Below are 27,183 nucleotides of genomic sequence, written 5' to 3'. Positions count from 1 at the left end.
GTACCCCCAGTCCGGACAGAACGGCCCCCGGGACAGAACGACGCGGAATCCCGGGCGCCAGGGTCCCCAGCATGATCCTCGGTGAGTGGTCGCTGCGACTCTGGGCTCCCGGTACCTGGATTATCCTCACTGGGTCACCCTCCACCCTCCCTCACCTCGGCACCGCGGTGACTGCGGCCGCCGGTCTGTCACTCGATCCCCCTCCCCCCTCATCTGGCTGCACATCTGGGGTCCCCTCTTCCCCTAGCTGCAGCTTCTCCTGATTACATAGGAAGGGGCAAGAGGAAGGCCGAGAGAGTGAGACCCCCGCCCCATAACGAGAATATTGCGTATTCATGAGACTCATGAATATTATAAGACAGTGTAGGAGAGACTGGGGGAGGGGGCTGGTCCTGGCCTAGTGGAGTTGAGCTAAAGGTTCTGACCCGTCACCCCTAGCGCCTTCCCCCACCCTTGGCTTTGCTACTCCGACAGCCTTCTGGGCCCAGGATAAGAGGGAAAGGAGGAAGTGGGGGGCGGAGGAAGAAGATGCTGGATGTAGCTTCGAGGTGAGTGCGGTGGGAGGTGGGAACCTGACCGGTGAAGATAAAGGGGCTGGGTAGACGAGCGGGTGGGAAACTGTCCATCCCGGGTTCTTGTGGCTTAGATCCTGTCTCCGCAGCCATCCTGCCCCGACACGCCGGGACCTGCCCCTCTCTCCCTGCGCCCGCTGCCTGGGCCCTTCTTCCCCCCTCTTCCTTCTTCCCTTCCACCCCAGGCCTGGGTCGGGGGGTTACAGGAGATCAAGGGACGAAGGAAAGTCAGAGTGGGGGAAGGGAAGTCCCGCTGGGCTCTGACAGCCAGCCCGTTCAGCCTTAGCCACCCCATCTTCACTGACCTACATCGGGAAGGGAGCCCCAGGGATGGGGGAGGAGAGGGCCTAGCTGTGCTCTGGACTCTGCAGCAGCCCCTGCCCACAACCCTGCCGCCACAGCCAGCCGTGGCGAACAGAGGGCCTGTTCTGACCTCTGCCCTCCACCCTGGCTAGGCCGGTTCAGGGCCCTGTTTACGGCGGAGCCCCCTTGACACTCTCAGACACCTGTGGTCTCCCTGCCCCCACTGAGGACACCTGGCTCTGTGCTGCCGCCTGAGGGCTGTGCTATATTCCTTTGCCCTCATCCTTCTCCCAAGACCCTCTGCCTGTGCTCTCTTCTTTCCATTGACTGTGTGTCCCGCTAACTTCACTAGCCCCTTTCTCCAGGCTACCTTCCTTCCTCCATCTAGCGTCTCTCATGACTTCTATGCCTTGCCTCCCTCCAGCCCGCCATCCACCTCAGCTACTTAAATGAATTAGGAAACCGAGACACGAATGCCTGGTCACCTACCTCCTCCCCAAGGCTGTCTCTGATAGGTGGCCTGCCCTGGGACACTCCAACACACTTTAGGCTCAGAACCCTAGCACACAGGCTCCACAGTCTGCCAGCCTGTGTGCTCCCTGTACTAGCTGCTGTGCTCTGGACCAGCTGCAGAGGCAGTAAAGCCAGGCTAAGCCTTGTTTGCCCTGGTCCCGAGGCCCCAGGGGACAAGATGTCAGACCTGGAAAGAGCCTTTGCCAACGCCCAGACACAGAAAGATCAATCCAAATTCTCCGACGGTAGACCCTGCCACTACCGGCCCCCATCATCTTCCTGGAATACACTATAATTAACTCCCTCGCAGTGCCAAGTACACAGAGGGGTCGGAGCCTAATGGTGCCCTACACACCTTAGCCCTCTCATTTTCACCCCCCACATTCCAACCCTCTCTAAGAAGGAAGAAGAGAGGGAGAAAGTTACTGATAGGACACAAGGCCCACCTACAGAACCATACTAAGGTGTTCAGGTCTGAATGCTGCGGTCACTGAGTCCTCTATGGGGTGGCCGTACTCAGAGCCTCACGCCTCTTATCCCAGCAGGTTGAGGGAGGATTTTATTGGGAGTTGGGGCTAAAGAATGAATTCAAGGCCAGCCTGGTCTACAGAGTCTCAAAAAACAAAATTAAAACAAACAAAAGAAACGAGCCCTCGACGGGCGGTGGTGACACACACCTTTAAACCCAGTACTCGGGAGGCAGAGGCAGGCGGATCGCTGTGAGTTCGAGGCCAGCCTGGTCTACAAAGCGAGTCCAGGACAGCCAAGGCTACATAGAGAAACCCTGTCTCGAAAAAAAAAAGAAAGAAAGAAAGAGAAAGAAAAGAAAGAAAGAAACCCATTGGGGTGCGCAGGGTAGGGTGATGGCAGGGGAGAACAGGTCCTCACGGTTCAAGATGGCAGTTCTGAGTTCAGATTCTCTATTTGCAAGTCCCTGGAGAAGGAGGGCCCTTCCACTCAGGTTGGGGTGACTTCCCGAAGGTCTGCAGTCAGCCCCTCCCATCCTAGGCACCACCTCCCTCAAAGCCCCGCCCCCGCCCACACATACCCCGAGGTTCTTAGGGCTCTCAAAGCCCCGCCTCGCCCACATATACCCCGAGGTTATTAGGGCTGATGTTTTTAGTTGTGCACAATCATCCCCTTGTCTCTTTCATCTTTGACTTCAAAGCTTTCCAGCCCTCAGCCTGCCTTCTGCCAGGATGAAGGAATTGAGGCAGAGGGGACCGAGTCGCTGGACTTGACCAGAACGATAAGACATAAGAGTTCAAGGCTTCCCCAACCATCCAGACCCTGATTTTAGCCATTTCTGGGGAAGGAGCTGAAAGGCCTGAAGAAGAAAAGAGGTGGTTACAGATGAAATCTCCGTCTCTTGTTTCACCTCTGAGGCTGGTTCCCATCTTAGGCCCATGGGGTGTTCTTCGCTGCCAAGATTTCACTGTCACCCTTGTGAGGCAGTCACTAACTCTCAGCCCTACCCTGATGGGCCACTCCCAGAGACAGCTCAGTTCATGACAAGCTCACCCAGGCTGTTCCTGTTCTCTATGTCAGGCCTGCCCGGCCCACCTAAGAAAGCCCAGGCGCCATGGCACAGGACCTGGCCCCACCTCTTTAGGGGAGGAAGGAAAAGATCAGCCCTCGCTGAGGTGCAGGAAGCTCCTCACCTCATATGGCTTCACTGCAGGGTGCAGAATTCAAGCAAAGTGCCAGGGCTAAACACGGTTTGGGGATGGACAAGTGCATGCCATCCAAGGTCTGCAAGCTCCATCACCTCTTGGAAAACTGTCTTGAATAACACATGTTAGCAGTCCCCCCCCCATGGATGGGGTGGGGCTGTCTGTTGGAGGTAATTACTCTAATGAGCTTCCCTCCAGAGTGGCCTGCCCCAGCCCTAACTCCTCCCAACCCCACCTAACCTGGGTCATACACACACACACACACACACACACACACACACACACACACGCACGCACGCATGCACGCACGCTCTCCTCTTCCTCCAGCCTTCCTGCAGTCCTCACCTCCCTCATGACAAAAGCCTTTAATAGATAGGCTCCCATCTTCCCCACCTCTTCCTCTTTTCCCAACTCCCTTTTCTACTCCAGCCTACTCAGAAAAGCATATGCTTGAAACCTTACTCTGGAGCGAGACCTGTTCAAATTCCCCCCCTGGCTGTGTGACCTTGGTCTAGTAACACCCCCTATCTGAACCACCTGTCACCACTTACCATAAGAGAATTCATTTATTCAGCAAATATTTTCGAGCACTCATTGTGTCATGCCAGCACTTTACACTCGTTCAATCCTGTCATCAACTCTGTCTGGGAGGCAGGTACTGTTGTTCTAGTCTGACAGATGAGAAAGGAGACTGAGCCAGTCAGAGGAACCAGCTACTCGCCCAGTTAGCGCACATTGAAACCATCTCATGGGAGATTGTGTATATAAAGTCCTGTCAATAAATAAGCCTCAGGGGGCTGGGGAGACGGCTCAGCAGCTAACAGCATTTGCTGCTCTTGCAGAGGACTTGAGTTGGGTTTCAGTTCCTACACTGCAGCAGACAGCTAACTGTTAATTCCAGTTCCAGGGGATCCAGCACCCTCTTCTGGCCTCTGTGGGTACCAGGTACATTTTGATACATGCAGGCAAAACACTCATAAAAATAAAAAGAAGTAAATCCTAGTCAGGTGTGGTGGCACATGCCTTTAATTGCAACACTCAGGAGGCAGAGGCAGGCAGATTGCTGTGAGTTTGAGACCAGCCTGGTCTACAAAGTGAGTCCAGGACAGCCAAGGCTACACAGAGAAACCCTGTCTCGAAAAACTAGAAGAAAAAAAAAGTAAATCTTTTTTTAAATTGCCGGTTGTGGTAGTATGCATCTTTAATCCAGTGCTGGGAGCCAACCTGGTCTGCGTGTCTGCATAGTGAGTGCCAGGACAGCCAGCACTGTAGTCTCAAAAAAATAAAAATAAATAAAAAAGGAAAAAGCTAGAAAAGAATGGGCTTCAAAAAGTGGCAACTATTTTTCTCAGCAAAGGGTGCATGGGCCTGCGGCTTCAAACCACGAATCCTGGAGCTTTTTTGGAGTGGGAGGGCAGTGAGGTGTCAGAAACTGAACCCAGGGGCCTCCCACATGCCAAGGACCCGCTCTCCCACTGAGCCTTGCTTGGCTCCAGCCCTCAAGGGCCCTGTTTCTGTTCACCCAATTCCTAAAATGCCATCTGCCCTTTCCCCACCTCAGATTCCAGAGTGGAGGAGCCATCAGAATCTGGGAACAGTCCCTCCCCAGTTGCCCCCTCTCTTCCTCCCGTCCCTGTGCTCTCTCTCATCTCACCCCCTTCGCCCCACTTCTCTTCTCACCCAAGCCCTGCTCCACATCGGCTGCTTCAGGGAGCCGAATGGTTTCTGTCTGCTCTCCTCCATCTCTCCTCCTCTGGTGCTAAATGAGGGCTCCACACCCAGGAAAAGCAAGGAATTTGCTTTCCCATTCTCTGCTCAAACCAGATGCTAGCCTGTGCTCAGCCCTCCGATTCAGCGTTAAATGAGAGCCCTCTGGGAGCAATGGAGCAGAGGAAGAATTTGCTAGAGTGCGGCAGATCTTGATTTGATTCTCAGCCCCGGATACTTAAGGCTGTGTGACATCAGCCAAGTTTTTTAACCTCTCTGAGCCCCAGTCTCCCTGCCATGCTGAATGGATAGGTTCACAGTCATCTCCCAGACTGCCCTAGCTCCAAGCTCACGTGACAAGACTCCCCGATCATTGTCTGGGGCATAGCGGTTCTTTCTGGTGGTTCTCTGTGGCTTTTTCTGGAACTCATCTCTCTCCTCTAAAATGGATTTTGGGAGTGGGATCCTAGAGAGCTGACAGCCAGGGACAAGGTCAAGGAGCCAAGCAGTAGTCCACGGTGCCCCGGTGTGGATGTGCCAGCCCCAAACCAGCTGCTGGGAGTGGGAGCGGGAACACTGAGGACTCGGGTTTCTCTCACCATTCCTGAGGCTCGTTAAGGCTGCCCTAGTGTGCCAGGCCGTGAGGAAGGGTGGGGCGCAGGGGAGAGGCCTAAGAGGACAGACCAGGAAGAGGAGATCATCAGTCTGTCTGTCTTCACCTTCATCTTTCTCACCTTATGTTCTCTGCCCCGGGGTCTTTCTGTCTTCATCTAGTTCTGCATGCTGCCTGTCAGCAGCGTCTTCCACTCTCCATCCTCAGCCTCTTCTGTGTCTGTCTCTTTTCCAGTCAGCTACCCCTGCTTCTGCCACATGCTCTCTCTCCTGTGTCTCTGTCTCTCCTGTGTCTCTGTCTCTGTCTCTCTCTCTTTCTCTCTCTCTCTATCACACACACACACACACACACACAAACACACACATACACACACACACCATTCCAAATGTTAAGGTATCAGAAGAGGAAGTGGACGTGAGGAATTCAGAGCCCCCAAGAGTTCAAAGGCCAAAGGCAAACATCCTATCCTATTCTCCTTTAGGCCTTAGAATTTAGAAACCAAGCTCCCAGCGGCCTTAACCTCCGTCTGGGGCACACTGGCCTCCAGTGGTGGCACTGGGTAGAAGAGACAGACCCCTCCAGACCTTTCTGGACCTCAGTCTCCACCCCCAGCTGTGCCTGAGCCCTCCCCACCCCCTCCCTCTCTCCTCAGATTCCCCTAATCCCTGCTCCCCCGCCCTCCCCTCTGCCCCACTTTTCCAGGACTCTGATTGGCTGATTCTACTGACTGGGCTGGGGGGAGGGGGATGGTAAAGCAAGGGGGCAGAGGGCAGAACCAAAGGAAGGGGACGCTGTCGGGCCCAGGCCCCTAGGGGGCCAGGGCCAGGCCACTACCTGGGGGCAGCCAGTACCAGCTATGGAAGGTATGACAGGGGCGTCTCTACGGAGGGGACAAGAAAGGATCCTGGGGACCCATTACCCTAGGAAGGTCAAGGGAGGTCCAGAGCCAAGCATGCAGTCTCTTGATCTGGCCTTTGTCCCAGAAACCCCTGCTGCTGGCAGAAGGTGCTCTAGGTAGTAGAGGGCAGCAGAAACTGCCCAGCGGTTGACAACAGCTGCTTCCGAAGGAAGCTGGGCCATCAAAACCCAGAGGGTCCTGAGTACCTCTGAGCTGGGTCCTTTGGAAGCTAGTGGAGCCTCCTCCAGGACTCCAGCGGGGAAAGACCGCTCCAGGGGCGGCACTGAATGGCTGGCTGGACTTTCATTTCCCCTTGGGGTCACATGCAGGCCCTCCTCTCACAGAGGCTTTGGCCATGGTTCCTCTTGCAGAGCTGGAACTGAGCCTGCCTGGTGAGACAAATGGGTCTGGTAGGACAAGGGGGCTACGGAAGGGCTTGGTGCAAATGACACCAGGACATGACAGTTACTCAGGAATTGTGACCTGAACAGCACCATAACTTAGGGTGCCAGATGCAGCAGCCTCCTCTGCGTCCCCCTCTGGACAGTGGGATAAGTCACCCAGATCTGGGGATGCAACAAACCTTCAGGTACCCAGGGAGCTCCAGACCAAAGGTGGAGTTTGGGGTTCAGGGCAGCTGCAGAGGCAGGCTGTCTGCAGAGGAGGCGGCCTGGGCTTTTCTTGGATCGTTAAGAAGTCTGAAGGGCTTGGGGAAGAAGGCTGCAGAAGAGGGAAGTGAAATCTGCCCAGAAGGGAAGACCGGCCTGTGTCCCCAGGGCCACAGTGGATCTGCTCCCTGAGTATGCTTATGTGTAGGGCTCACACATATGTACACTGGGGGGAGGGCACATGTCTGAGTATGGGAGCCTCAGCTAGGGAGTAGCGCTGTGTGCTTGGGTGGGGCTCCCAAGCTTCAGTCTTCCTACCCCACAGAATGTTTTCTCTGCCCTTCAGGCAGCCTAAGCCGGGCAGGGCCCCTCCCTCTGCTCCGGCAGCCCCCGATCATGCAGCCCCCAATGGACCTCAAGCAGATCCTGCCCTTTCCACTGGAGCCGGCCCCAACCCTAGGCCTCTTCAGCAACTACAGCACAGTGAGTATTGTCTGTCTGTCTCTCCCTTGCCCCATTGGCCTGAACCCTTCACTCCCTGTCACCCTGGGTTTCTCATATCAAGTCATGGTGTGGCAAGCGCTGCTGAGCTCCCTCTGCCACCCAGACACTCATCCTTAGTGGAGTGCTCAGCCTCACAGAGAATAAAGAGCCTACGTACTATAAGGAGCCAAAGACATGAGGGTGCTGGGGTTGGGGAAAAGCAAGGGGCCAGAAGGTTAGCACGGCTGTGGGGCTTTTTCTTTCTGTGTGTGCATGTGCCTATGTGTCTGTAAGCCTGTGTGCAGGTGCACACAACACACAGGCCTCTGCATGAGTGTAGAGGGCAGTGTTTTTGCCATGCGATGTGTTTCAAGTTTGCTAGCCTGTGAGCTTTCGGCCTATTCCCCTCTACTTCCCACTTCATGACAGGGGTGCTGGGATTGTAGGCTGCACTCCGTGGCACCCAGCCTTTCATGTGGGTCCTGGGATTGAACTTACACAGCTACCTTTTACCGTCTGCAGCTCTCCAGAGTACACAGCTGGTTTTGATGTAGAACTTGGAGGGATGGCAAAGACATCTTATGTTTATTAGGAAAAGAAACATAGAGCTACTGCCCATTCTGTAGCAAGGGAGTGCCTTGGTAAGGACTGTGGTTGAGGGCGGTGACTCAGGCAGCCAACGGAGGGGACAAACGCTGGAAGAGGCTCTCTTGCCTTACAAGCCTGAGTGAGGAGAAGGAAAGACTAGTGCTTTCAAGGAAATATTGACCTGACCATGGTAACCAAGTGGTGCTGAGAGAATAGGGGAGAGGAGGAAGGGTGAGCTAAGGATGAGTCCAGGGCTCAGGCCTCTGTGACTGGGAGGAAGAGATCACCCCTGACAGAGAAGGTCTAGCAAGGCAGGCACTGGTTTTCCTGTTTGACACATGGGGTCAGAAGCTGAGGCTCAGAAGGGTTTAGTAACTGTGATATTGACACAGTAGGTAATTCAGACAAGCCCTGAGTTCCGTCCTCAGTGCTGCATGAATGAGGTGTGGTGGAGCCCACCTGCAGCCCCAGCACTCAGGCAGGAGAATCAGAAATCCAAGGTCATCCTGGGCCTGACACACTTGAGTGCCCCCCAGGCTCCTTAGCCCATTGTTGCCACCTTCAAGCTCCTTCCAGAAACCCAGACCAGCTTTTGTATTGCACTCCAACTTTTTTTTTTTTTTTAAAGATTTATTTATTTAGCCAGGATTGGTGGTGCATGCCTTTAATCCCAGCACTCACTCGGAAGGCAGAGGCAGGTGGATTGCTGTGAGTTCGAGGTCAGCCTGGTCTACAAAGCAAGTCCAGGACAGCCAAGATAACATAGAGAAAGAAACCCTGTCTTGAAAAACCGCAAAAGAGAGAGAGAGAGAGAGAGAGAGAGAGAGAGATTTATTTTATGATACATGGATGCTCTATTTGCATGTACATTGCATCAGATCCCAGTACAGATGGTCGTGAGCCACCATGTGGTTGCTGGGAATTGAACTCAGGACCTCTGGAAGAGCAGACAGTGCTCTTAACCTCTGAGTCATCTCTCCAGCCCTGCACTCTGACTTTTACAAAGTCCTTGTCACATCTTAACACCTTTACAGCATTCGTTTGGGTGGCTGTGACTAGCTTCATTTTACAGATGAGGGAATCTGGCACTGAGTGTAGGAATGGCACTGTCCTAGGCCCATGCTAACAGGAGAATAAGCAGAAAACAGTTTATCCTAAGTGGCCTTATATCCAGGAGGAGATAGGCATATATGCAACAAAGCAGAAGGAAGGTTACAAATATTGTGACAGACACATTAACAAGGGTACAGTGTTAGCTAGGTGTGGTGGTACACTGCTGAATTCCCGGCACACAAGAGGTAGAGGAAAAAGGATCAGGAGTTAGCTGGGCCGTGGTGGCGCACACCTTTAATCCCAGCACTCGGAAGGCAGAGGCAAGTGGATCGCTGTGAGTTCGAGGCCAGCCTGGTCTACAAAGCTAGTCCAGGATAGTCAAGGCTACACAGAGAACCCCTGTCTTGAAAACTCGAGAGAGAGAGAGAGAGAGAGAGAGAGAGAGAGAGAGAGAGAGAGAGAGAGAGAGAGAGATCAGAAGTTTAAGGTTATTTTCAGCCACATAGCAAGTTTGATGCCAGCCTGAGTTTCATGAGACCATGTCTCAAAAATAAATAAATAAAGTAGATGGGGGGGTGGGGGGGCTTGAAATACAGCTCAGTAGTAAATAACTTGCCTAGCATGAGTGTTCAATTCCCAGCACTGTGGGGGCCGGGGTGGGGGGAATTAAAGCAATTTTTTTAAAAAAGCACTAAACACGTACTATATGCTCATAACTGCACCCAGTGTTGAGGCACGGGAGTCAGTTGGTCACTGCCCCCGGGGCCGGTGGTTTAGCAGGAATAACAGCAAGATAGCTGTAACCCTGACGAAGAGCCATGTTCAAAGCATTTAGCTTGCATGGGAGCACACAGGGGTATCAGTAAAAAAAAGAAACTTGCTGGATGTAGGAGAATCTACAGGGCCAATGGGATAAGCAGGATAAAAGAAAGCAGAAGAAAAAGAATCAATCCAGCTGGAATCAGGACTCAGGATCTCGGCTCTGAAGAACCATTAGTAGTTTTTCTTTCGTACTGTATTGTTTTGTTTTTGAGATAAGGTCTTGCTGTGTTGTCCAGACTGGCTCCAAACTCTTGGGGACTCTTCTATCTTAGCCCCCCAACTGCTGGGATTCCAGACATCTGTCACAACACACAACATACTCAAAAGTGGGCATAGATAGGGGCTGGAGAGATAGCTCACTCAGCTGCCCTTCCAGAGGACCTGGGTTGGATTCCCAGCATCCTCATGGCAGCTCACAGCCATCTGTAACTCGTCCCAGATCAGGTGGCCTCTTCTGGCACCAGAGGGTACCAGGCAGGAGTGTGATGCACATACAAACATGCAGACAAAATACTTTGTACACAACCAGGCTTGGCGGCACATGCCTTTAATCACAACACTCAGGAGGCAGAGGCATGTGGATATCTAAGAATTCAAAGCCAGCCTGGTCTACACAGTGAATTCTAGGACAGCCAGAGCTACACAGAGAAACCATAGCTCAAAAAAGAAAAAGAAAAAAAAATATATCCCAGGAAAATGCTCCATACACATAAAACATGATAAAATGAAAGGAAGTGGCTTCAGAGAACATTCCAGATTGAATCAAATCACATGAACAAGAGCTAAAAGTAACATTTGGGAAAGTGCAAGTGACCTGTGTACTGAGAGCTGAAGGGCAGCGAATGTTGTCCCTCTAAATATCCTCTTCTCAGGGTCAGCAGCCCTGGTATCGTCTCCGTCTATAGACGCAGAAGCACGGAGGTTAAATGACTCATCTGAGACTCAGCCTTAGTCCGTTTGTGTGAATATGTTTTTGTTTCGTTGTCATGTTTGTTCTTTGGGTTTTTGCTTCTGTCTCTGTAGGGTTGGGATTACAGGTATATGCCTGACACTCCATTGGCTACAGCCTGGGTTTTTTGTTCTTTGTTTTTTTCCCCCCTCTTTACTGTATTTATTTATATATTTATATATGGTGTCTGCATGCACTGACACTCTTGTGCCATTTCTGAGAAGGTCAAAGAATAACTTTCAGGAAGCAGTTCTCCTTCTCCACTGTGGGTTTTGGGGCTCAAACTCAAGGTTGGTTGGTAGGAAGCACTTTCATTTACTTGCCCACTTTGCTGTCCCTACCCTGGAATCTCTGACTCCCACAGTCTCCTGGAGCCACCACATCTGGCAAAGCTAAATCACAGTAAGCGGAGGCTAAAGCTCAGAAGGTAGGACTCTTTAAAAAAAAAAAAAGAGGGGGGCAGGATTTCTCTGTGCACCGCTGGCTGTCCTGCAAAGTGCTCTGTAGACCAGGCTGGCCTCAAACTCACAGAGATCCACCTGCCTCTGCCCCTGCCTCTGAGTGCTGAGATTAAAGGTGTGCACCACCACTGTCTGGCTTTAAAAAAAAAATTTTTTTAATCGTCTTTAGTTGTGTGTATGTGTGCATCGGTACAGGTGCCCATGGAGACTAGAGGTGTCAGTGTTTGCAGCTGCAGTTACCTCACAAGGGGGCGCTGGGAATGGAACTCAGGGACTCAGGTGGTGGGTCCTCTGGAAGAACATCAGGCTTGCTTAACTGCTAAACCATTGCTCCAGCTCCCTCAGAAGTAGAGCTTTTGCCTGTGATGCATGAGGTCCTGGGTTCAATCTCAGAATTAACAATAAAAATTAAAACTAGTAATAATGAAAGAATTTGCGGGCGAGAGAGATGGTTCAGCAGCTAAGAGCACTGACTGTTCTTCCAAAGGACCCAGGTTCAATCCCCAGCACCCACGTGGCAGCTCACAACTGTCTGTGACTCCAAGATCTGACACCCTCATACAGACATACATGCAGGCAAAACACCAATGCACATAAAATAAAATTTTTAAAAATTAAAAAAAAAAAAGAAAGAAAGAAAGAAAAGAAAAGAAAGAAAGAGTTGGGCATGGTGGTCACACCCATAACTGTACAACTCAGGAGACAGAGGCAGGAGGCTCCTTCACAAAGGCGAGAAAACCAAATCCACAAAGTTATTCCTCAGCTGACACATGTGCACCCCCTCCCCCATATATGACAATAAAATAAAGTAAAAACAAAAATTTAAAGCCAAGCCTAGTAGCACTGGCCTGTGATGCCAGCTGTCCTAGAAGCCAAGGTATGGGACCGAAGCCAAGGAAAAGAAAAGAAAGCAACTAAGGCAGAAGAATCACAAGTTCAAGGCCAGCCTGGTCTACAGCAGGAGACTCTGTTGAGAGACACCAAGGGGGCAGTGGGAGCAGGGTAGCTCAGTGGGTAAAGATAGTTTCCAGGAACTCTGAAGAGCAGGGCCCACATGGTAGATGGAGAATGGATTCCAGCACATACACATCCACCTAATACACAAATTAAACTGGACCGTCTATTTGAGTGCTGGGGATGTCCACAGATGGACATCAAGAATTTACAAATGATGCCACTCTGTGAGGGAAAGAAAATTTACCATTAGAAGAAATGTGATTTATTGTTGTTTGCTTGTTTGTTTATTTTTTCAGGACAGGGTCTCTCTGTGTAGCCTTGGCTGTCCTGGACTCGCTTTGTAGACCAGGCTGGCCTTGAACTCACAGTGATCTGCCTGCCTCTGCCTCCCGTGCGCTGGGATTAAAGGTGTGCGCCACCACGCCCGTCTTAGAAATGTGATTTTTAAAAAAGATTTGTTTTTATTATTTTTAATTATATTTATGTGTGTGCCAGTGTGTGAGCATGCACATTTGAGTGCAGGCGCCTAAGGAGGCCAGAGGCATCGGATCCTCTTGGAACTGGAGTTACAAGCTGCTGTGAACCACTGGATGTCGCAGCTAGGAGCAGACCTCAGGTCCTCAGGAAGAGCAGGATGTCGCAGCTAGGAGCAGACCTCAGGTCCTCAGGAAGAGCAGGATGTCGCAGCTAGGAGCAGACCTCAGGTCCTCAGGAAGAGCAGGATGTCGCAGCTAGGAGCAGACCTCAGGTCCTCAGGAAGAGCAGGGTACTCCTAAGTGCAAGCCATCTCCCTAGCCTGAGATGTAGAGTTGGTTTTTGTTTTTGTTTTGGTTTGTTTTGGTTTTTGCTTTGGTTTGTTTTGTTGGTTTTTTTTTGGGGGGGGGGGAGTTGTTTGTTTTTGTTTTGTTTTTGGGTTTGGGGTTTTTTGGGTTTTGTTTTGTTTTGTTTGTTTTTGTTTTGGTTTTGGTTTTGGTTTTTTGAGACAGGGTTTCCCTGTGTTAGGGTGAGGGTTAGGTTGTCCTGTGCTGGCTTTGTAGACCAGGCTGGCCTCAAACTCACAGAGATCCGACTGCCTCTGCCTCGCAAGTGTTGGGATTAAAGATGGTGCCACCACTGCCCAGCTTATTGTTTGTTTAAGATAACGTCTTACTATGTAGCCCTGACGGACCTGGAACTCACTCCATAGACCAGGCTGGTCTAGAACTCACAGCTCCACTGACCTCTGCTTCCCTAGTGTTGGAATTGAAGGTGTGCACCACTACACACGCCGTGTTGTTTTGGTTTTTAAATACTTAGTTATTCGAGGCTGGAGAGGTGGCTCAGTGGTTAAGAATGCATGGTTCTTGTAGAGGACCCATTTGCCTTGCAGCCGTCTGTAACTCCAGGTCCAGGGAATCTGATGCTCTCTTCAGACCTCCAGGGGCGTCAGGCACACACATAGTGCACAGACACACATGCAGACAAAACACAACACATAAAATGAAAATAAATAAATCTTTAAAAATATTTTGAGCCAGGTATAGCGGCACACGCCTTTAATCCCAGCACTCGGGAGGCAGAGGCAGATGGATCGCTGTGAGTTCGAGGCCAGCCTGGTCTACAGAGTGAGTCCAGGACAGCCAGGGCTACACAGAGAAACCCTGTCTTGGAAAAAAAGAAATTGTTGATAATATTTATTACTTCGTTTGTGTGTGTGAGTGCAGGTGCAAGCGTGGGAACCAGACGACAGGGGTTGATTCCCTCCTGCCGTTGTTGATACGGGGGTCATCTTCATATTCTCATTAGGCCTGAGAGCAAGTGCTCCCATCTCCCCAGACCAAGATGTACGTTTTTATTATATAATCATCTCTTGTCATTCCTGAGCACTGGATGCAGGTACCGAGAGTGACAAGCCTGTGGATGCTCAAGTCCCTTGTATGAAGTCATCCAATATTTGCAAATAATCTACATATCTGCTCTACTTTGAACTGCATCTGGCCATTCAAAGCACCCCTTACAAGTGCATTGTTTAGGGAATAATGACAAGGGACAAAAAGTCTGCGCATGGCGAGGGGGCTCCATGGGTGAAGGTGTTTGCTGTCAAGTGTGAGGACCTGAGTTTGATCTCTTGGACCCATGTAGTAAAAGAAGAGAACTGATTCTTACAAGGGGTCCTCTGACCCTCACAAGCACGCTGTGGCATGAACGTGAGGTTTCACATATACACAAATAAATATTTGTAATAATAAATATGAAAGAGGCCCGGCAGTAGTGGCACACGCCTTTAATCCCAACACTCAGGAGGCAAAGGCAGGTGGATCTCTGTGAGTTCAAGGCCAGCCTGGTCTACAAAGTCAATCCAGGACAGCCAGGGCTACACAGAGAAACCCTTTCTCAAAAAATAACAAAAACTGAAACAAGTAAAGAAAAAAATTGTACATGTTCAATAAAGGCAAGAGTTTTTCAAATATTTTCAGCATACCATCAGTCGACCTCAGAATATGGAAAACCAACTTTATACTCTTGTATTTTGAATGTTTTTGTTTTATCAAGCTTATTTTGTTGTTTGTTTGTTTGTTTAAGATTTATTTATCAAGAATACAGTGCTCTGCCTGGATGTAACACCTCCAGGCCAGAAGAGGGCACCAGATTACATTACAGATGGTTGTGAGCCACCATGTGGTTGCTGGGAATTGAACTCAGGACCTCTGGAAGAGCAGTCAGTGCTCTTAACCTCTGAGCCGTCTCTCCACCCCTGTTTGGTATTTAAAGTGCATAATTATTGTGTATTCTAGGGCAGCGCCTGGTTCTTTCCTTCCATGGTAGGTTCCATGGACTGGACTCAGGTCCTCAGACTTGCAAGACAAGTGCTCATGACTTTGTAGACCAAGCTGCCCTCAAACACACAGAGACCCACTGGCCCCTCTCTCTTGAGAACTGGGACTAAAAGTGTGCACCACCATGCCAGCCATACATTTTATTTATTTATTGTGAGGGTAGGGGTGAGGGTGTGTATACACATCCCGCAGCATGCGTGTGGGAGTCAGAGAAAAGGCTTGTGGGAATTAGTTCTCTCCAATCCACTGCGCTGTCTTCCTTCTGTTGTGTAGGTCCTGGGAACTGAACTTAGGCCATCAGACTTAGGAGCAGGTGTTTACCCACTGAGCCATCTGCATGCATGCACCCTTTTTAAGTGCAAAATAGAGAGAGCCCCGAAATATGTATGGAGCCAGGTGTGGTGGCTCAACACTCAGGGTGCTAAGACAAGAGGGTCACCATGAGTTCCAAGCCAACCTAGGCTACTGGGTGAGTTCTAGGCCAGCCTGAACAAAGAGAGATGCCTGGGGCTGTACAGGTCAGTGGTAGAGCATTGATATGTATGAAACCATGGCTTCAAGCCCCAACACCTCAGAAGGAGCCCTGAGTGTGGGCGTAGCAGGGTGGCAAACAGCTTCACCCATTAGCACCTGACTTCCAAGATGTGAACTGAGGCTGCAGACTCCTTGCTTTACACCCTTAGGCAAGTCATTTACCCACCCCAAACCTTAAATGTACCTACTATAAAGTGAAATATCGGTCATGCCTGGCAGCACATACCTGTAATCCTAGCACTTAAAAGGTCTAGGGCGGGAGGACGGCAAGTTCAAGGACAGATTGGACTACAGAGTAAAGAAAGATTGTCCAGTGGGGGGTAGGAGCCAGTAATAGCACTAATGCACAGAGTTAGTATTCAATCGGAGTTCTACTGGCTGGTCACTGGTTACCAATACTGCTATTTAAAGGACAGAAGGAAGAGAAAGGTAGGATGACCGAGGCCACAGCCTTGGAAAATAAACTGAATTGGGTAGTGGAAACAGGAGGAGGCTCTGGCCAAAGAAACAGGAGCTGCTGGAGGGGCCTGGGGAAGGCGGGGCGGTGAGGCTGTTCTGGAGAGGTGGAGGGCAAGGGAGAGTGTCTGGCTACATGACAGTTCAGATTCTGCAGAGGAACGAAGACTGCAGAAAAGCCGTGCAGCCGCCTTCAGAGGGACTGTGCAGCAGCAGCTAAGTCCGGGGCTTTGGAGTCAGGCTGCCCAGCTTTAAACTCAAATCCCCGTTCAGCCACTTACTAGTTTATGACCTTGAGCAAATTATCTAACCTCTCTAAACCTCAGTTCCTTCATCTATAAAGATAATAACAGTACTTACTTCAGATCGCGGTTGTGATGATTAAATTAGATAATCCAAGCAGAGAGCCCAGTGCAGAGCTTGGCGCACTCCACGCGCTCACCAGACAGTAGGTGGTAGTGCTGGGATCGCGGCAGTCTCTCTCTCCCCGCCCCCCTCCTACCTGGGCAGTCCCTGCCCCTCCTCGGGCATTGCACACTCCCATCTTCCCCCGTTCTCCCCATGCTCAGTCCACTGCTTGCCTTTGTCCTTGGACATCCATCCCGGTCTCCCAAAGCCGGCCCTTCTCAAACAAGTACCCAGCTTCACTTGTCTCTCTGGTCGCTGCCCTGGATGGGGTGGGAACTGTGAGACTCAGGGATAGATGGAGGCTATGGAAAATGAGGTGTCCTGGCAGTGGGGGATTCTTTGGCCTTCTCAGTGCTGCCACACTTGGCCGCCAGAGGGCAGCCGGCACACGAAGCGTAGCTCTGGGAACCTGGTTCTGGGGCAGGTGGAGCACCCAGGAGAGGAGGTGGAAGAAGTTAAGGGGCAGTGACCGCCACTCCGAGGTCGCTTCTGCTCTGGCCGCCCTCAAGTCGCTGGGAATCTTGGGTACCTGAGCTTGGCTTTTCCACCCATGTGAGCGAAAACCTGTTAAAGCAAGGGCACAGGGGCTGTGCGCGGAGAATGCCGGAAAGGGTTGTGTGGGAGAAGCTGTCAGCAGAGGAGTACGACGCAGGGCGGAAGGGGTGAAAGAAAGGACAGATGTCTGAGCTAGACCGACACGGCCATGCACAGGACTGGTGCGGTCACTCGACCCAGGAAGGAACCCAAGTGCTGGCAGCCGAGGTCATCGGGTCAATGCCCCTGCCGCTAGGCAGAGAGGCCCCGGACCGGAACAAGGCCTTTCCTGTAAGCGGTGTCTGGTCGCGGTCCCTGGCTTTCTCCGCCGGAGCCCCCTGGCCTCCTTCCCCCGTGCCCGGTCCCCGCCCCCGGCCCCGGCCCGCCCTCGGCCCCGCCTCCTGGGCGGGCTCCGGACGGACCGGCGCCGCCTCCCCTCCTCCCAACTAGCCGGGCCTCACAAGCCCCGAGCCGCCCGGGCAACGAGCGCCGCGTCTCCGGCCCGCCCGGCCGGCCAGGCTCGGCCCCTGCCTGGGTCTGCCGCCCCGGGCCATGGAGCCGCGGCCGCCTGGGCCCCGCAGGGTAAGCCACCCGGCCCCTCCCTCCCTGCCTCCCCGGCTGCCGCAGCGCACCCCCACCCCACCCCATCCCCGCCCGCCCTGCGGGGCTGGCCACCTCTCCTCTCGCCCAGTCCTCGGCTGTCGCCCATCCCCCCACGCGGCGCGGCCCTCGCCGATCTCTGGAGCCCAACTGGCGCCCCCCACCCCCCCACTACTGCCGCCTTCCTGGGATACACTAGCCTCTGCTTCCCAGGTCCTTGGGATCCCCAAATCTCAGACTTGCCATCGGTCCTACACCTACCCTCATAGCACCGTGCTGCCCAGACCTCGCCTCCCAGCCCTGCCCTCTCCCCTCCCAGCAGCCCTTCCCCACCCACTCCCCACCTGCTCTTCGGACACCCTCTGCTTCCCGTGTCAGTCCTGTCTGTTCCTCGGGGCTTCCCATCCCTACCACACCACCCTTTTCTCTTGTCGCCTTATTTTGAGGTCTGGGTGGGGTAGGGAAGTGGGGTGGTAGTACACGGTGCTGTGGGGTCCATCCCGATGAAGGGCAGTGAGAGGAAACCTTATCGTTGCAGGCTCCCTCTTGCTCCTGATCTGGTCTTCCTCCTCCTCGCCCTGTCCCCTTCGCCACTGTTGGAGGGCAGGTGGGAGGGGACTGCTTTGGAGAGTTTGCTAGGGTGTGTCTAGACCAGCATCCCAGAAGGGTCTCTAAAGTGAAGTGGGTCTTGGGAGATGCTGGCCTTCCACCCTTCCCTAGGGAGCCTTCATCTAGGTCACCAGGGCCTCCTGACCTTGGTCTAGCCGAGCACCTAGTGGCTCACGTTCCACCTACTTGGGGATTGGGCCCTGAGCCCTCACCTGCAACCAGCTGTCTCTTTAGTCCCTAGAAGAGAGCGTGGGTGGGCCAGGCTGGCCTGGCTCCCTCCGTTCCTTGTTCCCCAAACTTGTCAGCCCTGAGGAGGGACCTGGGTGGAACCTACATGTTAAGGGATGGAAACTGTTACAGTCGATCCACAGCTCATGCCTGGGATCCTGGGCTCTCAGGCCGTCCGGGGGACGGTTCGGACAGAGAGCCAGGAGAGCACTCTCTCCTCTCCAACAGTTCTCCCTGTACTGTTTTCATACGGCTTAGGTTTCCTGGCCCAGATTAGGTTTCTGTTTGGGCGGAATTCCCACTCCCCACCCTGCATGTGAGGAACCCAGGGCCAGAGTCGAGGGGGGGGTGTCTCCAAGAAGGAAGGACCAGGCCTGGAGACTAAGAAGCTGAGAGCAGCAGTCTGTCTCCCCCCGCCCCCTCTGATTAAAGCTTGTCTCCAACTTGGTCTGTCTTTCTTTCTGCCAAACATGTCATACGTTTGTACAGATAAACACACAGCTGAAGATTACACAACGTGACCATCCGCAGTGTCAGCAAAGCCCCCAATGCAGAAATGTTGATCTTCAAATGATACACACAGTGCATGTCTCTTCTTCTCACTCCACCCATGCAAAAACTGATCAAAGGCTGTCTAATGCTCATGGCTGCATGTGCGCGCACGCGAGTGCACACACACACACACACACACACACACACACACACGCACGCACACACACATCCCTCCCCCCCCCCCCCCCCGCCTCTCTCCCTGTATGTGATTAGGGCTTTCCAGAAGTTTGTGGCAGGTGAACAGTTTTTCTGGTCAAGGGCAGTGTAAGGGACTGACACTTGTCACACAGGTCATTGCTCCAGCACCCACTACTACCAAAACGGGACAGACATAGGCCAGCACTCAGTTCACTGGGACCCTGGAGCCCCATTCCTGAGAGAGACTCCCGAGGAAAGCAAGAGGATCTGTGTTCATACTGTCTCATGGAAAACCCTAACCCTGAGCACAGAGAGATTCAAGTGAGTTGCTAAGAACCCCTGAGTCACCAGCAAACACGTCTTAACTTCCTCCCCTTGGAAGATGAGGTTTCAGTCCTAAGTTGTTCTGAGAGTCTCTCTAGCCCTGGCTGTATTCCAGCCTCTTCCCCTCCCTGGACACCAGGGCGAAGAGCAGAGAACTGCTCACTCTGCCTCTGGACCCTTAGCTGCATCCCTTGATAGCAGAAGGCCTCAGAGGAGCTCCTGTTCTTTTCCCTGCTCCTGTGAACTCTTGGCAGGAGACTAAAGCTATCTGCCGACCCAAGGTGGAGCAGAGCGGTTCCCAGTCCTTCCAAGCCCAACAACTCTGCCCTGAAGCCCTCCTGTTGCTGATGGAGGAGAGAAAGTTCAGAAGGCCCTGAGCTCCCGTTCTCCTCTTCCCAGTCCTTCAACAGACCCGCTAACTCTCTCCCAGGTCCCTGTATTCCTGTTTAGAAGCCGCTGACTGAAAGCACCATGCAGATCATAAATATGTGCTAGGGTGAAGTGGGGCCCAGAGATGGGAAACTGAGAGTATCTGTCTCCTGGGAACAAAAGCTGCACTTGGCAGACAGTTGTACCCCAGTGCAGGGCCAGAACGGTTCAAGAGCCTCGAACCTCTGATGCTTTGGGACTGCCTGTCAGTGACGAAGGTAACAGACAGGACTGAACCTTCATGCTATGGTGAACTAGAGAAAGAACCAGGTCCAACTTGCAGCTCTGCTGTTAATTCATGGTGTGGCCTGGGCCAGACCCCTTCCACTTCCTGTGAAATGGGAGCCCTGGGGCCAGTGTGTCCGTCAGGTCTTTCCCAGGGCTGTGAAGACTGGGCTGAGGAGAACCAGAAAACTGAGGCTTAGCCCTTAGGCACGTTGAGGCCTCAGGCAGGGCTGAAGGACCTTGGTTCGCCTCAGCTGGTGGAGGGAAATGGGGGCGAGAGAGGAGCTTGAACAGGGGTTCCTAGCTCACCCTACCCAACATCCACAGATGGACCCTGTACAGAAGGCTGTGCTCTCCCACACATTTGGAGGACCCTTGCTCAAGACCAAGCGGCCAGTCATTTCCTGTAATGTCTGTCAGATACGCTTCAATTCTCAGGTAAGAGGCCCAGTTGCTGCCTGCTAGTGAGTAGGGTAGGGCAGCCATGGGACCTTGAGGGAGGGCAAAGCTGGTAGATTTGAGTGAGGGTCAGTGACTAAGGGGATTTTGAAGGAGAACAAAGAACAGGAACCCTGGGAAGGGAGGTGGCAGGAGCCGGTGGAAGGCACTTGAGAGAGACGAGTGTTTCGTGTGTGTGTGTGTGTGTGTGTGTGTGTGTGTGTGTGTGTGTGTGTGTTGGTAGGGATTGATTTGTTTTCTTTTGGTTTGGTTTTGTTTTGTTTCAAGACAGGGTCTCTCTGTGTAGCCTTGACTGTCCTGGACTCGCTTTGTAGACCAGGCTGGCCTCGAACTCACAGCGATCCGCCTGCCTCTGCCTCCCGAGTGCTGAGATTAAAGGCATGCGCCACCGTGCCCGTCAGTGGTAGGGATTGAATTTAGGGCCTCATACATAGTAGAAGGGTGCTATACCAGCGAGCTGTGTCCCCCAGTTTTTTTCTTTTTTTCGGGGAAGTGACTTGATACAAGGTTCCTTTGTACAGTCCTGGATGTATTGCAACTTGCTTTGTACACAAAGCTGGCCTTGAAATCAGAGATCTGCCTGCCTCTGCCTCCCAGCGCCCTGCGACTAAAGGCATGTGCCACCATGCTCTTTTCTTTCTTTTTTCTGTTTTTGAGACAGAGTCTCTCTGCATAGCCCTGGCTGTCCAGGAACTCACTCACATGCACCACCATAACCAGCCCAGCTTCCAGCTCCTTTTTCTATTTCTGTTTGTTTTATGAGACAGGGTTTCTCTGTGTAGCCTTGGCTGTCCTGGACTCACTTTGTAGACGAGGCTGACTTCAAACTCTCAGTGATCCGCGTGTCTCTGCCTCCCGAGTGCTGGGATTAAAGGCATGCACCACCACCTCCCAGCCTTTTTCTATTTCTTATTTTGAGACATGGCTTCAGAACTTTTCCCAGGCTGGCCTCCAGCTTACCGTACCCTAGACAGGCTTGAGCTTTCAATTCTCCTGTCTCCACCTCATAAGGAGCAATAATAAGCCTGTGCCACCAGGCTTGGCCAATTCTGTATGTTCTGACACGAAGTAGGCAAATCCCCCAAGGCTGGCCCTTCTTGCTATTGGAGCATTCCCTACTCAGAGTGCCTGGAAAGACAGGAGTCAGGGAAGGTGTGCGGCCTCTAACCTTCCATCCTTAGGTTCTGAGTTTCACCTCATTCCACAGGACTGAGGTCGCCTTCCACTTCCCTCCAACCCCCCACATTCCTCCACTCCCCACCCCCTTTCCAACCTCCCTCACATCACACTGAAAGTCCCTTAAGGGGAAGCTTCCCAGATTTCCTCCCTCTAATCACCACTGGGACTTGTTTAGGTCCAGACTTTGTAGGGGGCGGACTCTCAGAGCTTTGGGAGAGAAGCAGGGGGAGGGGCGTGCTCTGTTGCCCTATGCGTGCACACGTGCACAGGCGCCACACTGTTGGGCCCTGCACGCCACCACCCTAACCCTGTCACTTTTGTTTCACCTTTATTTCTACCCCTGCATAGGTGACCTTGTGACTCAGGGTTGTACATTCTTAGTGGCCACCCAAGCAGAGGAGGAGGGTATGGGCAGGCAGTGGGTGCGCCCAGAACCAAACTAGCATCAGGCCTCATTGCTTAGACCCCAGGCATCCTTCCCCCCAACTCTGACTCCATTTGCTGGTGGAGGGAACAAGAATGGAGGAATAGAAAGCCAATAAGGCAGCTCTCCCCTCTTTGCCCTCCCTTTCCCTCCCCCATAAAGTGTCTCTGTTTTGACAGCTGTCTCTGCTGCTGTCTCCTGTCTCCAGAGCTGGGCCTGAGTCCAGGGTCCTCCAGGGTGTCCACGGAGGCTCCAGGGGAAATGGGGCCTAGAAGCAGTACCAGGGCAGAGCTAATAAAACAGCAGAGCAGGGTCCTGGGCACCTAGGCCTGGGGTCTGAAATGCCAATGAGTTTCCTGTCCCACCTCCCCCAGCTCAGCACTCTCTTGCAGGCTTGAGGTCCCTCCCTCTACTCAGGACTAGGTGGGGGCCTGAGTCATCTGCCAGGTCCTGGGTGTGGTAGTGGAGTGCAGTCTGGACTCGGCCAGGGTCCAGGTTCCCAGCTTGAGACGCTCCTCTGAGGCACAGCAACAACCAGGCATGTCAGCATGGGACGCAGGCAGAGCACACTGCAGCCTGCTGAGGCCACCCTGAGACCTGACGAAGCTCTGTGAGATGCTGTAAATGAAAGGTGACCTCACACTCCCTCTCTTCCTCCATCCTTGAAGAGCCAGGCTGAGGCACACTACAAGGGTAATCGCCATGCCCGAAGAGTCAAAGGCATCGAAGCCGCCAAGACCCGAGGCAGGGAGCCTAGTGCCCGGGAACCAGGAGATCCAACTCCAGCAGGCAGCACTCCCCCAAGTGGGGATGGTGTAGCCCCTCGTCCAGGTGTGTCTGAATCCCCCCCCCCCGCCCGCCCACTTCCTAACTGATCTCTGTCTTTGTTTCCCAATCCGCCCCCCTCAGTCCCCACCCCCACTGACACCCAAGGTGAGACCTGGAGCCCGGCACAGTGATGTCAAAATTCCATCCTGTCACCCTGCCCGCCCCAGCCTCAGCTCTCTTCAACAGAATCCCTACTGTCTGTGCTCTCTGCTGCCTAGTGACTCAGCGAGGGGCTAGGGTGAGGCCACCTGGCAAGCATCCCCAGGGACGGGGAGGCCATCTGATCCAGATAAAGCCCCATGTACTTGCCAGGCTTCCCTGGAGAGTGAGGCCTTGTGCCCAGGAGATTCCCTACACCATCTTGGATGGACCTGTGGACTTCTTGGAGCCAAGTTAAGGAAGAGAAAATTGGAGGAAAAAAAAATTTAAGTTCTTTTTCAGCTTTACAAAAAGCAATTCTACAATTCTTCTCCCCTCATGGCTTATGGCAATCCTGAACCCTACTTCCGAGGAACTGGGGCTGAGGGAACACAGGGACAGAAGGAGATCAGCCACCCCCATCCTGGGATTACCACATCAGATGTCAGTCACGGCCAGCTCCAGAGAGACTATCAATCCCCTTGTCCTTGTCTCCTCGTATTCTGGCCTGTCCTGTTTGCCCCACCCTAAAAATAATGAGAAGCAAGTGTCTGTATCACCAGCTCGGGATCCAGGCCCACACTGTGACCACACACACAGAACCACCCTCTGGCCCAGACCCGAGTCCTAACTATGCTCTGGCTGATTTTGAGTCTGATCATCTTGGTTTAGTTTCTAGACACTTCTATAAAATAAGGGTGGGTGGAGCTGGTGATGGTGACGGTTAACAGTTCTTGACTAGTGTTGTTCACATGCGTGTGCCTTACACACATCGCCTCCTTTAGTCCCTGCACACTTTCTGAGGACATAGGGTAGGTGTGGTACCCACACTGCTTTCATAAACTGTGGCATCCTGTCCAGTTTGGGATGAGGATGTGCTGTCTAGTTTGAGGTGAAGACGTCCTGAGTAAGTAGCAAAGGCAAAGGATGGGTCACGGGGTGGACAAGCACACACCTGCAGGGGTTAACGATTCCTCCACCTTCTCCTACTCCCACCACAACCCTCCCCGTGACCCACCCGGAAACTGGATCAGCTGTTGGAGCAGGAGTGGGAGTGCTAGAGTTTCTCCTGCAGCAGCACGGACCCAGCGCAGAGGCCTAGGGCCTGTGCATCTTTAATCAGCCATGAATTATAGAGCAGCCTGGATCCCTGCATCTTCCCTCTTTGGTTCTTGTATCTGTTTCCCTCTGCCATTCGTACATCTGCCTCTCCCAGCTCTCCCTCTTCCTGCCTTCCCATTGCTCCTTGCTGTGCCTCCTTGAGGGTCAGGCACGACTTTGGGAATGGGTGATCCTGGCAGGGAGCCCAGGATGGCCAGCAAGTCATGGTGGGATGAATTCCTGGTTTCTGGATTTACCCATGGTTGGGAAGACTGCCAGCTTTACCCTAAAGGTAGCCTGGTGGAGAGACACCCCTCTTGGCTATCCTCAGCTTTGGGGGAGTGAGCCAGGCATTATAACCGCACACACAGCCAGTGGCCGCTGAATGAAATTTGGCTGTGGCCCAGGCCATGAGCGCATGCATGTTGTAACAGGGTGTGGACTAGCTCCTGCGCTCTAACCCTCAAGGAAATGGGGGTGGGCCTACACATGAAGAGCCATTTGGGATGACCCCAAGTTTCTTCTCCAACAGTTTCCATGGAGAATGGCCTGGGTCCAGCCCCAGGATCCCCAGAGAAACAGCCTGGCTCCCCATCCCCTCCCAGTGTTCCAGAGCCTGGACAGGGTGTAACCAAGGGTGAAGGGGGAACTTCAGTCGCAGCTTCCCTGCCTGGGGGTAGCAAGGAGGAGGAGGAGAAGGCTAAGCGCCTGCTCTACTGTGCACTGTGCAAGGTGGCTGTGAACTCCTTGTCCCAGCTTGAGGCACATAACAAAGGTATGGATCCTCTACTCCCAAGCAGTCTGCTGTGCTCAGCGCACTCTGGCCCCGCTCCCCGTCCTGACTCCCTTGCCTCCCGCATTGCTTGGTCCTCTCAGCCATTTGTCCCCTTCCTTAGCCTCCTGCTTCCTAGCTGACCCTCACCTTCCCCGGCCCCTTCGTGCTTAGGACGGATTCCTTAGGGCTCCAAACAAATGCTACACTTGCCTGGTTCCTTTACACATAATTACTGGGAAGGTGGGCATTTGCCGCCTGGAAGGCCTGGAGAATTTTTCACCCCTACCTCTGTGGACCAGGTACTAAGCACAAGACAATTTTGGAGGCCCGAAGCGGTCTGGGGCCCATCAAAGCTTATCCTCGGCTGGGGCCTCCCACTCCTGGGGAACCAGAGGCTCCTGCCCAGGACCGAACCTTCCACTGTGAGATCTGCAACGTCAAGGTCAATTCGGAGGTCCAGCTGAAACAGGTATGTCCTGCACCCATCCCAGGGTATCTGAGGGATTTGGAAGGAAGGGAGCTTGGGCTAGGACCACTCGGAAAGAAATATGGCCCGGTGCCTAACAGCGGCCCTGGTTCGGGGACTAGTTGCTCTTTGCTGAAAGCTCACAGCCCAATACCCACTGCACCGCAGCACATCTCCAGTAGGAGACACCGAGATGGTGTGGCCGGGAAGCCCAACCCTCTACTGAGCCGTCACAAGAAGCCTAGGGGCGCTGCAGAGCTGGCGGTGAGGCCTGGATGCTGGGGAAATGGGCTAGGGAGGACCCAGAAGAGTTGGGAAGGGTTCTGGGCCAGCCGCAGAGGGTGGGCTTGCTGGACCACCCGTCTGACCTCTGTCCCCATCTCTCTGCCTGCTGCAGGGCACGCTGACTTTCTCAAAGGAGCTGCCCAAGTCCCTGGCTGGTGGCCTACTCCCCAGCCCCCTGGCGGTGGCTGCGGTGATGGCTGCTGCAGCAGGCTCCCCGCTGTCCCTGCGCCCAGCTCCAGCCGCACCTCTTCTGCAGGGACCACCGATCACACACCCTCTACTCCACCCAGCCCCAGGACCCATCCGAACTGCGCACGGACCCATCCTCTTCTCCCCCTACTGACCTCAACTCTGAACCCCTCCCATTGAATCCCCCACCCCCAGCCGGGACCCAGGCCTCCGGGCTCCCAGCCCGCCCCTCCTCCCGGCGCTCCCTGAATGGTCTCTCCTTCCCCCCACCCCGAGGTACGGGGTTCCAGGAAAGGGGAGGGGTAGCGGGGGAGGGGGGGCTTCAGAAGAGGGGGAACACCCCAGATCTCAGGGAACCCCGCCCCCTGCCCTTCCCTCTCCCCTAGAAAAGAAGGGGGCCGTCTCACACACCCCCGACCCCCCTCGGAGACACCCCCTCCCAAAAGCCATGTCCATCCAACCCTTCCCCTCCAAACCTAGCACAAAACGGGGTTCACAAGCCATGGTCGGGGCCCGGGGGGAGAACAAGGATTTTCTTGGCAATAAGCGGACTCTGGGACTCCGGCCCCCCTACCCCAAACTAAAGCGCTTCCGTGAACAACCCTGTCCTCCGCAGGGGGAGGGGAGCAGGCGGGATCCTGGGTCCCTCTGAGCACTTTGGTTTTACCGCCTGCAACCTCACTGTGCCCGCCCCGCACCATGCCCCAGCCCCAGGTCCAGTCGGGCCCATCACAGGGGCAGCACTTTGGGGGCATCTCAGGCACTTGGGTGGGACCAAGGAGATGCCCTCACAGACCCTTCCCTCGCCTTCTTCCTCCCCGGTCCGGGTTCCATTCTTTTCACCAGCACCCATCGCCCAAGGGGTACCAAGGGGGGCAAGGGGTGTCCAGTCCAAGCCCACCCCCGCCTCGCCTTCCGCAAAACTGTGAGCAAAAAGCAATAGAAGCCTCGCCCCCGCCCCGGCCCACCCCTATCCGCAGGATTTGCCGTCTGTAGCCTCCCCGATTCCAGTCCCTAGACCTCATGGCTGCCCTCTCCCGTGACACCTCCACTGCACAACTCGGGCGGGGGCGTGACCCCCAACCCGTCCCTTCTGTGGTTTCCGTGTGGTCAAGCCCTTCCAGCCGCCGGCCCGGGATGGGGACCGGCCCCCACTGGCCCTCCCCTCCCTATGGACTCTTTCTGCTTGACAATGTAGCAAACCCCACCACCACTTTCTCTCTCCTTGACAATAAAGTCTGGATTCGTTCTGCCCCCCACACTCAGAACTCAGGTCGTCTTTGCTT

General features: G+C 53.6%; 1 protein-coding gene across 4 annotated transcripts; it reads left to right on the top strand.

Moving 5' to 3' along the window:
* Znf385a (zinc finger protein 385A) lies at positions 1-27,183 on the top strand. 4 transcript variants are annotated; one of them, XM_051160436.1, is made up of 8 exons: positions 1-81; positions 7,234-7,370; positions 20,381-20,491; positions 22,784-22,946; positions 24,715-24,957; positions 25,257-25,426; positions 25,592-25,687; positions 25,821-27,183. In XM_051160436.1, exons 1-8 carry the CDS (start codon positions 72-74, stop codon positions 26,049-26,051), a joined length of 1,161 nt encoding a protein of 386 aa, XP_051016393.1. In that variant the 5' UTR covers positions 1-71; the 3' UTR covers positions 26,052-27,183. The 4 variants fall into 4 exon arrangements, with proteins under 4 accessions (XP_051016393.1, XP_051016394.1, XP_051016395.1 ...); XM_051160437.1 differs by lacking the exon at positions 1-81 and adding an exon at positions 6,131-6,244; XM_051160438.1 differs by lacking the exon at positions 1-81 and adding an exon at positions 6,846-6,868.

Source organism: Acomys russatus, chromosome 17 (genome assembly GCF_903995435.1).
Source record: "Acomys russatus chromosome 17, mAcoRus1.1, whole genome shotgun sequence".
In the NCBI taxonomy this organism is placed as follows: Eukaryota; Metazoa; Chordata; class Mammalia; order Rodentia; family Muridae; genus Acomys; species Acomys russatus.
Note: the sequence above shows the minus strand (reverse complement) of the source record. Positions and strands in the feature narration are given on the sequence as shown.